This window comes from Bombina bombina, chromosome 8 (genome assembly GCF_027579735.1).
Source record: "Bombina bombina isolate aBomBom1 chromosome 8, aBomBom1.pri, whole genome shotgun sequence".
NCBI lineage: Eukaryota > Metazoa > Chordata > Amphibia > Anura > Bombinatoridae > Bombina > Bombina bombina.
The window spans coordinates 673,123-686,576 of record NC_069506.1 but is presented as its reverse complement, the minus strand read 5'-3'; the positions used below and the strand labels follow the sequence as shown (position 1 = coordinate 686,576).

General features: G+C 37.2%; 1 protein-coding gene across 4 annotated transcripts in view; it reads left to right on the top strand.

The window, feature by feature from the left end:
• LOC128638243 (gastrula zinc finger protein XlCGF26.1-like) overlaps positions 1-13,229 on the top strand; it is a 61,269-nt gene extending 48,040 nt beyond the window's left edge. For all 4 annotated transcript variants that reach the window (XM_053690098.1, XM_053690099.1, XM_053690097.1 and 1 more), the window contains one exon: positions 11,208-13,229. In XM_053690098.1, the coding sequence (XP_053546073.1) occupies positions 11,208-12,610 (1,403 nt within the window). In that variant the 3' untranslated portion in view covers positions 12,611-13,229. The remainder of the gene's footprint in view (positions 1-11,207) is intronic.
• The last annotated feature ends 225 nt before the right edge of the window (positions 13,230-13,454 follow it).

Genomic DNA, 13,454 nt, shown 5'->3' with positions numbered 1-13,454 from the left:
TGCAGTGTTTACATATACTGTACACATTACATGAGTCACACTACATTACAGCTGGGGATATATGTGTAAGTGCAGTGTTTACATGTACTGTACACATTACATGAGTCACACTACATTACAGCTGGGGATATATGTGTAAGTGCAGTGTTTACATGTACTGTACACATTACATGAGTCACACTACATTACAGCTGGGGATATATGTGTAAGTGCAGTGTTTACATGTACTGTACACGTTACATGAGGCACACTATATTACAGCTGGGGATATATGTGTAAGTGCAGTGTTTACATATACTGTACACGTTATGAGTCACACTATATTACATCTGGGGATATAGGTGTAAGTGCAGTGTTTACATATACTGTACACGTTACATGAGTCACACTACATTACAGCTGGGGATATAGGTGTAAGTGCCGTGTTTACATGTACTGTACACATTACATGAGTCACACTATATTACATCTGGGGATATAGGTGTAAGTGCCGTGTTTACATATACTGTACACATTACATGAGTCACACTATATTACATCTGGGGATATAGGTGTAAGTGCAGTGTTTACATGTACTGTACACTTTACATGAGTCACACTATATTACATCTGGGGATATAGGTGTAAGTGCCGTGTTTACATATACTGTACACGTTACATGAGGCTCACTATAATACAGCTGGGAATATATGTGTAAGTGCCGTGTTTACATGTACTGTACACGTTACATGAGTCACACTATATTACATCTGGGGATATAGGTGTAAGTGCAGTGTTTACATGTACTGTACACGTTACATGAGTCACACTATATTACAGCTGGGGATATATGTGTAAGTGCCGTGTTTACATGTACTGTACACGTTACATGAGTCACACTATATTACAGCTGGGGATATATGTGTAAGTGCCGTGTTTACATGTACTGTACACGTTACATGAGTCACACTATATTACAGCTGGGGATATATGTGTAAGTGCCGTGTTTACATGTACTGTACACGTTACATGAGTCACACTACATTACAGCTGGGGATATATGTGTAAGTGCAGTGTTTACATGTACTGTACACGTTATATGAGTCTCACTATATTACATCTGGGGATATAGGTGTAAGTGCAGTGTTTACATATACTGTACACGTTACATGAGTCACACTACATTACATCTGGGGATATATGTGTAAGTGCCGTGTTTACATGTACTGTACACGTTACATGAGGCACACTATATTACAGCTGGGGATATATGTGTAAGTGCCGTGTTTACATGTATTCTACACGTTACATGAGGCACACTATATTACAGCTGGGGATATATGTGTAAGTGCCGTGTTTACATGTATTCTACACGTTACATGAGGCACACTATATTACAGCTGGGGATATATGTGTAAGTGCCGTGTTTACATATACTGTACACATTACATGAGTCACACTACATTACAGCTGGGGATATATGTGTAAGTGCAGTGTTTACATATACTGTACACGTTACATGAGCCACACTACATTACAGCTGGGGATATAGGTGTAAGTGCAGTGTTTACATATACTGTACACGTTACATGAGTCACAGTACATTACAGCTGGGGATATATGTGTAAGTGCAGTGTTTACATATACTGTACACGTTACATGAGTCACACTATATTACAGCTGGTGATATATGTGTAAGTGCCGTGTTTACATATACTGTACACATTACATGAGTCACACTATATTACAGCTGGGGATATATGTGTAAGTGCCGTGTTTACATATACTGTACACATTACATGAGTCACACTATATTACAGCTGGGGATATATGTGTAAGTGCAGTGTTTACATATACTGTACACATTACATGAGTCACACTACATTACAGCTGGGGATATATGTGTAAGTGCAGTGTTTACATGTACTGTACACGTTACATGAGTCTCACTATATTACAGCTGGGAATATATGTGTAAGTGCAGTGTTTACATGTACTGTACACGTTACATGAGTCTCACTATATTACAGCTGGGAATATATGTGTAAGTGCCGTGTTTACATGTACTGTACACGTTACATGAGTCACAGTACATTACAGCTGGGGATATATGTGTAAGTGCAGTGTTTACATGTACTGTACACGTTACATGAGTCTCACTATATTACAGCTGGGAATATATGTGTAAGTGCCGTGTTTACATGTACTGTACACGTTACATGAGTCACAGTACATTACAGCTGGGGATATATGTGTAAGTGCAGTGTTTACATGTACTGTACACGTTACATGAGTCACACTATATTACAGCTGGGGATATATGTGTAAGTGCAGTGTTTACATATACTGTACATGTTACATGAGTCACACTATATTACAGCTGGGGATATATGTGTAAGTGCAGTGTTTACATATACTGTACACGTTACATGAGTCACACTATATTACAGCTGGGGATATATGTGTAAGTGCCGTGTTTACATGTACTGTACACGTTACATGAGTCACAGTACATTACAGCTGGGGATATATGTGTAAGTGCAGTGTTTACATGTACTGTACACGTTACATGAGTCTCACTATATTACAGCTGGGAATATATGTGTAAGTGCCGTGTTTACATGTACTGTACACGTTATATGAGTCACACTATATTACATCTGGGGATATATGTGTAAGTGCAGTGTTTACATGTACTGTACACGTTACATGAGTCACACTACATTACAGCTGGGGATATATGTGTAAGTGCAGTGTTTACATATACTGTACACGTTATATGAGTCACACTATATTACAGCTGGGGATATAGGTGTAAGTGCAGTGTTTACATGTACTGTACACGTTACATGAGTCTCACTATATTACAGCTGGGAATATATGTGTAAGTGCCGTGTTTACATGTATTCTACACGTTACATGAGTCACACTACATTACAGCTGGGGATATATGTGTAAGTGCAGTGTTTACATATACTGTACACATTACATGAGTCACACTACATACAGCTGGGGATATATGTGTAAGTGTAGTGTTTACATGTAGTGTACACGTTACATGAGTCACACTATATTACATCTGGGGATATATGTGTAAGTGTAGTGTTTACATGTATTGTACACGTTACATGAGTCACACTACATACAGCTGGGGATATAGGTGTAAGTGCCGTGTTTACATATACTGTACACGTTACATGAGTCACACTATATTACATCTGGGGATATGTGTGTACGTGCAGTGTTTACATGTACTGTACACATTACATGAGTCACACTACATTACAGCTGGGGATATATGTGTAAGTGCCGTGTTTACATGTACTGTACACATTACATGAGTCACACTATATTACAGCTGGGGATATATGTGTAAGTGCCGTGTTTACATGTACTGTACACTTTACATGAGTCACACTATATTGCAGCTGGGGATATAGGTGTAAGTGCCGTGTTTACATATACTGTACACATTACATGAGTCACACTACATTACATCTGGGGATATATGTGTAAGTGCCGTGTTTACATATACTGTACACTTTACATGAGTCACACTATATTACAGATGGGGATATAGATGTAAGTGCCGTGTTTACATATACTGTACACATTACATGAGTCACACTATATTACAGCTGGGGATATATGTGTAAGTGCAGTGTTTACATATACTGTACACGTTACATGAGTCACACTACATTACAGCTGGGGATATATGTGTAAGTGCCGTCTTTACATATACCGTACACGTTACATGAGTCACACTACATACAGCTGGGGATATATGTGTAAGTGCAGTGTTTACATATACTGTACACGTTACATGAGTCACAGTACATTACAGCTGGGGATATATGTGTAAGTGCCGTGTTTACATGTACTGTACAGATTACATGAGTCACACTACATTACAGCTGGGGATATATGTGTAAGTGTCATGTTTACATGTAGTGTACACGTTACATGAGTCACACTATATTACAGCTGGGGATATATGTGTAAGTGCCGTGTTTACATGTATTCTACACGTTACATGAGTCACACTACATACAGCTGGGGATATATGTGTAAGTGCCGTGTTTACATATACTGTACACGTTACATGAGTCACAGTACATTACAGCTGGGGATATATGTGTAAGTGAAGTGTTTACATGTACTGTACACGTTACATGAGTCACACTATATTACAGCTGGGGATATATGTGTAAGTGCAGTGTTTACATATACTGTACACGTTACATGAGTCACACTATATTACAGCTGGGGATATATGTGTAAGTGCTGTGTTTACATGTACTGTACACGTTACATGAGTCACACTACATTACAGCTGGGGATATATGTGTAAGTGCCGTGTTTACATGTACTGTACACATTACATGAGTCACACTACATTACAGCTGGGGATATATGTGTAAGTGTCGTGTTTACATGTAGTGTACCCGTTACACTATATTACTTCTGGCGATATATGTGTAAGTGTCGTGTTTACATGTACTGTACACGTTACATGAGTCACACTACATTACAGCTGGGAATATATGTGTAAGTGCTGTGTTTACATGTATTCTACACGTTACATGAGTCACACTATATTACAGCTGGGAATATAGGTGTAAGTGCCGTGTTTACATGTACTGTACACATTACATGAGTCACACTACATTACAGCTGGGGATATATGTGTAAGTGCCGTGTTTACATGTACTGTACACATTACATGAGTCACACTACATTACAGCTGGGGATATATGTGTAAGTGCCGTGTTTACATGTAGTGTACCCGTTACACTATATTACTTCTGGCGGTATATGTGTAAGTGCCGTGTTTACATGTACTGTACACGTTACATGAGTCACACTACATTACAGCTGGGAATATATGTGTAAGTGCTGTGTTTACATGTATTCTACACGTTACATGAGTCACACTATATTACAGCTGGGAATATATGTGTGTAGTGTTGTGCTTACTTCCTGTTTGGTCAAAAGGCACATTGAGGCTTCCATACAAAGATGATGTCATCAAGTGGGCTGTGTTTAGAATCAGTACAGTTCAGAGAAGCCATCTTGTGACAGTTTGTGATGCAGTTATAAAAGTACAAGGACTGAACCTGAGGCTCTGACAATTGCTGATACTAATAAATGTAATGTCAGCTACAGATCACTGCAGAGGATACAGCATCAGCCAGTCAGGAAGAGTAAGAATTGTCAGTTACACATTATAAGTTATATTGCAGTTATACAGTTAACAGTTATACAGTTATCAGTTACCCTGGATTACTATAGTGCTGCATACACACTGTACAGGACTGCTAATATAAGGAGTGCAGCAGCCAATCATTATAAAGGACTATATATGTGTATCTATCCATATTACTGTGTGCAAATCTACAGGAGCACCTTGCTATGTCATGCAGTAAATAAAGTGCCAGTTTACATTTAGAAGTTGCAAGTGCATCATTCATATAAAGAGTTAATGTTTGCTATGTAAGGACATTACAATGTGTAAGTGCAGTGTTTACATGTACTGTTCACGTTACATTAGTCACACTATATTACAGCTGGGGATATATGTGTAAGTGCAGTGTTTGGGTTGGTTAGGGAAAAATTCAAAGGATTTGTAGCATTTAAGCTAAGTGCTGAATTAGGCACTATTAAATTAGATAAGGTTAGTTAAAATTTAACACTTTATTTAACATATATACAAAGACAGACAATTTACTTAAATCGGATCACGGTTTAGAAACAAACATTCATCAATTGCTTCTATATATTGTCATTCCAAGTGACCCAACTGTAACATAATAAAACCAAACCAAAAGGTAAAGGTAAAATATAAGGGCTACGTGCTCTAGAGAATACTATTGTGGTGAAGTTAATCGATATTGAGTGGATTTCAAGTTCAAGTCATACAGTTTTCACACAGGCTATGCGCTCAAAGGCGTCCTCCTACCTGCGTACTGCTGAGATTTAACTCAGTCAGCCAATTTCTAGCTGATCCCTATCAATTAATATCTCAACATTCATACAGTCTCAATGTATCTGTCGGGATTAAACTAAAGTTTTCTTGTTCTTAGAATATATATATGTATTAATGCTAGAATTCAATGTAATATTGCTGATAATTATCGCTATAATATGTCGTTAGGTAATGTTTGGCAAATTGATAGTGCCTAAAGTCTAGAGATTATTCATTTCAGTTCTAAGTGCTTATCATCACTACTTGAACAAGTTCTCAAAAATATAGGCACCATTAGTCCTTTTATCAAATCCTATTATTACCCTTAGATCGCTATATATATATTGAAAATAACCGCTATTAGAGCGGCAACAATAGTAGCCAACAGATTATCAGTAACTTAGTTTCTAACACCACGCTAGAGTTCCAGAGCACTCCCACCGACGCGTTTCGTCACTTGTACGTGACTTCGTCAGGGCATAGGGCCCGCCCAGCCTCAAGTGCCGTCTTTTGTCCTCCATAGTTGCCGTGGTAACGGCTTGTGTATTGCGGAAGTGTCCACCGCAATGTCTACGGCGACTAAGTATTACTCTCCGATATTACAATTAAGTAATGTGTGATATGTCGGGTGTAGGTAAATTCCATGTCATTAATCTCAGATTGTTATACGGAGCATTTATGCAGTGATAGGAAGCTGTCCTCCTACTGACTAAATACTTTTTACAGACACATATATAATTACATATGTATTGTTAGTTTTTGACAGCAGTCTGTGCAATCTATCTATGAAAATATTACAGCATTTTATGCTAAACAATTGTTATCGGACATAGGGACTAAGGGTTAGATGTTTATTAAGCATGAGTATATATATATATATATATATATATATATATATATATATATATATATATATATATATAGTCGTTCTAAAAAGCTTATATTTCTCTAGTGCCAAACTGACAATTAAGTATATATCTATTGAGTCTAAAAGAATGAATGTCTATAGGACTGAATTAGCTTTATGTGTGATTTTATCATAACACATTTCTGTAAAGTTTACACATCAATCCTATGCTTATCTCGATAAAGGAGCCAAATCCCAATTCTGTTGCTCCCTAAGGGGATATGTGTGTAATTTTCAACTATATTTATAGTCATATTTAATAGCTACATCCCATACTTCATAATTTATTACAGATATATAGACTTAGATATAGATCTTAAATTAGATCTTAAATTAGAATATGATCTCTAGAGAAAGCTCTTATAAGAGATTGCCTCATTTAAACCCTTTGGTGATGCAGATTTTAATTCATGTATCCATCTGCATTCTTTTTGAAGCAGAAGTTTGTTAATGTCACCCCTTCTGCCCTTAAGCTTTAGTTGTTCTATGGCAAAGAATTTGTATCTGATATTTCTCTTGTTGATGAACTGTGTTCATATGCTTAGCTACTGGTACATTCCTGTCCCATTTTATGTCCCCTATATGTTCAAGGACTCTTGTTCTTAGTTCCCTTGAGGTTTCACCTACATAAATTAGGGGACATTTGCACATGGCTACGTAAACAACTCTCTTGGTTCTACAATTCATAAATTCATTTATAGGGTAGTTTTTCCCTGTTTTTGGATGAACAAATTGTTTCATTGGGGACATATTTTTGCACGCTTGGCAGCGGCCACATTTAAAGAACCCTTTAGTTTCTTGAAGCCATGTTTTCTGAGGATTTTGTACAAAGTGACTCCTAGTCAAGGTGTCTTTCAAATTATGTGATCTCCTATTAGTTATCTTAGGTCTATCTGCGATAACTTCAGACAATTCAGGGTCCTCCTGTAAGACGTGCCAGTGTTTTTGAAATATGTGTTGGATACTGCTGTGTTTTTCATCGAATGTGCCTATAATTCTAATTTGCTGACTGTCTTTATTTCTGTCAGTGTCAATTTTTTCCTGTAGTAGGGGTGCTCTCTCTAGTGCCTTAGCTCGTTGGTAAGCTTTTTTAAGGCATCTATTAGGGTATCCCCTTTCTTTGAACCTTTTTCTTAGTTCTTGAGCTTCCAATTCAAAATCTTCTAATGAGCTGCAATTGCGCCTAGCCCTCAGGTATTGGCCAAATGGGATGCCCATCCTTTGGCTTTTAGGATGGTAGCTTTTCCAGTTTAGGAGATTATTAGTAGCTGTCTCTTTCCTAAATAATTTTGTACTTAGGGATCCATCGCACTCTTTTCGAATTTCCAAGTCTAGAAAGGAAATGCTTGTTTCTTCAATCGTTGAGGTATAGTGCATACCGTGAGTATTGTCATTTAGCCATAACATAAAATCATTAAAGTTCTCTTTGGATCCTGTCCATAATATAAGCACATCATCGATGTAGCGAATAAATAGATCCATATATTTCATAAAAGGGTTCATTTCTTCATTTAGGATATATGTATGTTCTATCCAACCCAAAAACAAATTTGCATAAGTGGGGGCACAGCATGTGCCCATTGCTGTGCCCCTTTTCTGCAAATATACTTTATTATCAAAAAGGTGGCAGGAAATTCTGACGCAGTGCTCATTAGATCTGATGAAACTTACATTAGAATATGAAAGTAGTCAGTATGAGCAACTAACAAAATTAGTTGAAGAGGCAAGAATACAAACTAATAAATTCACCTCAGACAAAGATTTTGAGGCTTTAGATCAAAAACTAAAATTCCATATTGATAAACTAAAAGAAGAACTTAGTGAAACAAAAAATAGAAAACTACAGAGAGACTGGTCAGACCATCAAAAAGGCAATATTTATAAAGTTAATTACAAACGTAGAAATGTGAGACAGATACAGGAAAATAAAGGTAAAAATACCACAGCAGAAAGTTCTTCTGCAGAGTCAGAATTGTCAGAAGAAGAATCAACACCAATAACCACAACTACAGCTATAACACCTATGACGGAACCATCCATTACTAGGATTTTTTTAGAGAAGGATCTGTTCCCACCAAAAACAAGTATAAAAACAACGATTGAAGAAACAAGCATTTCCTTTCTAGACTTGGAAATTCGAAAAGAGTGCGATGAATCCCTAAGTACAAAATTATTTAGGAAAGAGACAGCTACTAATAATCTCCTAAACTGGAAAAGCTACCATCCTAAAAGCCAAAGGATGGGCATCCCATTTGGCCAATACCTGAGGGCTAGGCGCAATTGCAGCTCATTAGAAGATTTTGAATTGGAAGCTCAAGAACTAAGAAAAAGGTTCAAAGAAAGGGGATACCCTAATAGATGCCTTAAAAAAGCTTACCAACGAGCTAAGGCACTAGAGAGAGCACCCCTACTACAGGAAAAAATTGACACTGACAGAAATAAAGACAGTCAGCAAATTAGAATTATAGGCACATTCGATGAAAAACACAGCAGTATCCAACACATATTTCAAAAACACTGGCACGTCTTACAGGAGGACCCTGAATTGTCTGAAGTTATCGCAGATAGACCTAAGATAACTAATAGGAGATCACATAATTTGAAAGACACCTTGACTAGGAGTCACTTTGTACAAAATCCTCAGAAAACATGGCTTCAAGAAACTAAAGGGTTCTTTAAATGTGGCCGCTGCCAAGCGTGCAAAAATATGTCCCCAATGAAACAATTTGTTCATCCAAAAACAGGGAAAAACTACCCTATAAATGAATTTATGAATTGTAGAACCAAGAGAGTTGTATACGTAGCCATGTGCAAATGTAACCTAATTTATGTAGGTGAAACCTCAAGGGAACTAAGAACAAGAGTCCTTGAACATATAGGGGACATAAAATGGGACAGGAATGTACCAGTAGCTAAGCATATGAACACAGTTCATCAACAAGAGAAATATCAGATACATTTCTTTGCCATAGAACAACTAAAGCTTAAGGGCAGAAGGGGTGACATTAACAAACTTCTGCTTCAAAAAGAATGCAGATGGATACATGAATTAAAATCTGCATCACCAAAGGGTTTAAATGAGGCAATCTCTTATAAGAGCTTTCTCTAGAGATCATATTCTAATTTAAGATCTAATTTAAGATCTATATCTAAGTCTATATATCTGTAATAAATTATGAAGTATGGGACGTAGCTATTAAATATGACTATAAATATAGTTGAAAATTACACACATATCCCCTTAGGGAGCAACAGAATTGGGATTTGGCTCCTTTATCGAGATAAGCATAGGATTGATGTGTAAACTTTACAGAAATGTGTTATGATAAAATCACACATAAAGCTAATTCAGTCCTATAGACATTCATTCTTTTAGACTCAATAGATATATACTTAATTGTCAGTTTGGCACTAGAGAAATATAAGCTTTTTAGAACGACTATATATATATATATATACTCATGCTTAATAAACATCTAACCCTTAGTCCCTATGTCCGATAACAATTGTTTAGCATAAACTGCTGTAATATTTTCATAGATAGATTGCACAGACTGCTGTCAAAAACTAACAATACATATGTAATTATATATGTGTCTGTAAAAAGTATTTAGTCAGTAGGAGGACAGCTTCCTATCACTGCATAAATGCTCAGTATAACAATCTGAGATTAATGACATGGAATTTACCTACACCCGACATATTCTACACGTTACATGAGTCACACTACATTACAGCTGGGGATATATGTGTAAGTGCCGTGTTTACATGTACTGTACACATTACATAAGTCACACTACATTACATCTGGGGATATATGTGTAAGTGCTGTGTTTACATATACTGTACACGTTACATGAGTCACACTACATTACAGCTGGGGATATATGTGTAAGTGCCGTGTTTACATGTACTGTACACGTTACATGAGTCACACTAAATTACAGCTGGGGATATATGTGTAAGTGCAGTGTTTACATGTACTGTACACGTTACATGAGTCACACTACATTACAGCTGGGGATATATGTGTAAGTGCCGTGTTTACATATACTGTACACGTTACATGAGTCACACTATATTACATCTGGGGATATATGTTTAAGTGCCGTGTTTACATATACTGTACACGTTACATGAATCACACTACATACAGCTGGGGATATATGTGTAAGTGGCTTGTTTTGTGGTGCAACATTCCACAGCGCCGTTACAAATAAAACACTTTACTACAGGTGTAATTGCTGCTTTGTTATAGGAATGTTTTATTGTATTTCAGTAGAACATCCTGATAACGTTGCTCAGTTTGATAAAGTTTTGCTTTTATAAATCTATTATTTGTCTTTCCTACAGACGGCTCAGTGACTGCTTTAGAAATGGAGCCTAACGCAGGGTACAATATCAGGAAATCTAACAGAGAAGACAAAGTGCCACAACTGTACCACAGTAACCAATATGATGAGTGTCACTTACAAGATCACAAATGTGATGACAAAGGAAATAAAGCATTTTGTTTTTCTGATAGTTTCCATTTTCTAACTAAGAATACAGAGCTTGTTAACCATCAGATGATTCACAGTACGAGTACACCCTCAGTATTTCTGCGTGGGGCTATTCATTTCTTCCAACAGCAGATTAATGGAGAGAAGCTGTTTCCATGTTCTGAGGATGTTCAGCGATGTTTAGACTGGCGGTCCCGCCTTATTATGCATCAGACCATGCATCCAGGAGAGCAACCATTTTTATGTCTTAAATGTGGAAAATGTTTTACCCAAAAATCAGACCTGCGGAAGCATAAGAAAACACACGCAGGAGACAAACCTTTTTCATGTTCCGAATGTGGGAAATGCTTTAGCCGTCAATCAAAACTAATTGCACATCATAACATTCATACAAAAGAGAAAACATATCCGTGTTCTGAATGTGGTAAGTGCTTTAGTCTGCAACAATCCCTTATTGCACATCAGAAAATGCATTCTGGAGACAAGCCTTTTCCATGCCCTGATTGTGGGAAATACTTTACCAGGCAATCCCATCTTATTGCACACAAGCGCTTGCATACTGGAGAGAAACCATTTTCCTGTTCTGAATGTAGCAAATGTTTTACGCAGAAATCAAACCTTACGGTACATCAAAAAATTCATACAGGAGAGAAGCCATTTTTATGTTTTGAATGCGGCAAATGTTTTACCCAGAAGTCTGACCTGCTTAAGCACAAGCAAATTCACACAGGAGAGAAACCATTCTTATGTTCAGAATGTGGCAAATGTTTTAACCGGCAATCAAATCTAACTGCACATCAGAAGATGCATAAAGGAGGCAAGCCATTTACCTGCTCCGAATGTGGAAAATCTTATACCCAAAAATCAACTCTTGTTGTACATCAAAAAATCCATGCAGGTGAGAAACCATATTCGTGTTCTGAGTGTGGAAAATGTTTTACCCAGAAATCACGGCTTATTGTGCATCACAAAACTCATACAGGAGAGAAACCATTTATATGTCCTGAGTGTGGGAAATGTTTTAGTCTGCATCAGTCGTTAATTGCCCATCTGAAGATGCACACTGGAGAAACACCATATTCATGCTCTGTATGTGGGAGACACTTTACTCGGCAATCGCATCTTATTACGCACGAGAGGTTGCACACAGGGGAAAAGCCCTTTTTATGCGCTGAATGTGGAAAGTGTTTTGCCCAGCAAGCCAGCCTTAATGTACACGAGAAAATGCATAAAGCAGGGAAAGTGCCTTCATGACCTGAATGAAAGAAACGGTTTAGCCTGTAATGTTACTTTATTACTCCTCAAAACAAGGGAGAGCAATGTCACCTGAATGAGAGAATTATTGTCTTATTAGTACATGATAGAGAATGCAGAAAGCTTGAAGACCATTTTTGTACAGACTGAAGTTTCCATCGGTTTATTAAAACTTGAATTCTAATATTTCCCATTTAAAGAGGTATTAAATTTTTTTTTTTTTAATGCATTATAGTTCTGCCGGAATCAAACTGCCAGCCACCCTTTCAGGGCCTTATTTTTATCCAAAACCTGTCAAATGCTGTGCCACCTGCCCCTTGACGGTAACCAGAGCACACACCAAAGTGAACAGTAAATGGCAAACTCACAGCCTGAGATTGGAAGGGCGGCTGGTGACACAATGTCTAGGCAAGCACTCAAGAGTGGTGCTAAAAATATTATGTAAAAAGCAGACAGTGCTAGTGATTTACATGAGATGATGATTTATTCTCACTGCCGCTGATACAGTTTATTTACTTAAGTACTGGTGCTTATTACAGCAAATTATGTAATACAACATGCAGTGTATTTCCTGTATAAATGTACGTCTTGTTAATAAACGGAACAAGAATGAACAACAGGTTTATAGGGCATTGCGTTGTTGATAAAATGGGGATTTTTTGTTATGCCTCTGGGGTGGGTCACTGGCCACCAATAGAGATTTGCAAATTTCCTTATCAGGCAATGAGCTTATATCCCACGGACCAGCCGTGCACAAATATGTTTAAACATAAAAACAACCAGCTTTAACATATCCTTTTTGTGCAAAAAATAAAATGAATATGTGTATATAATGCTCTCATAT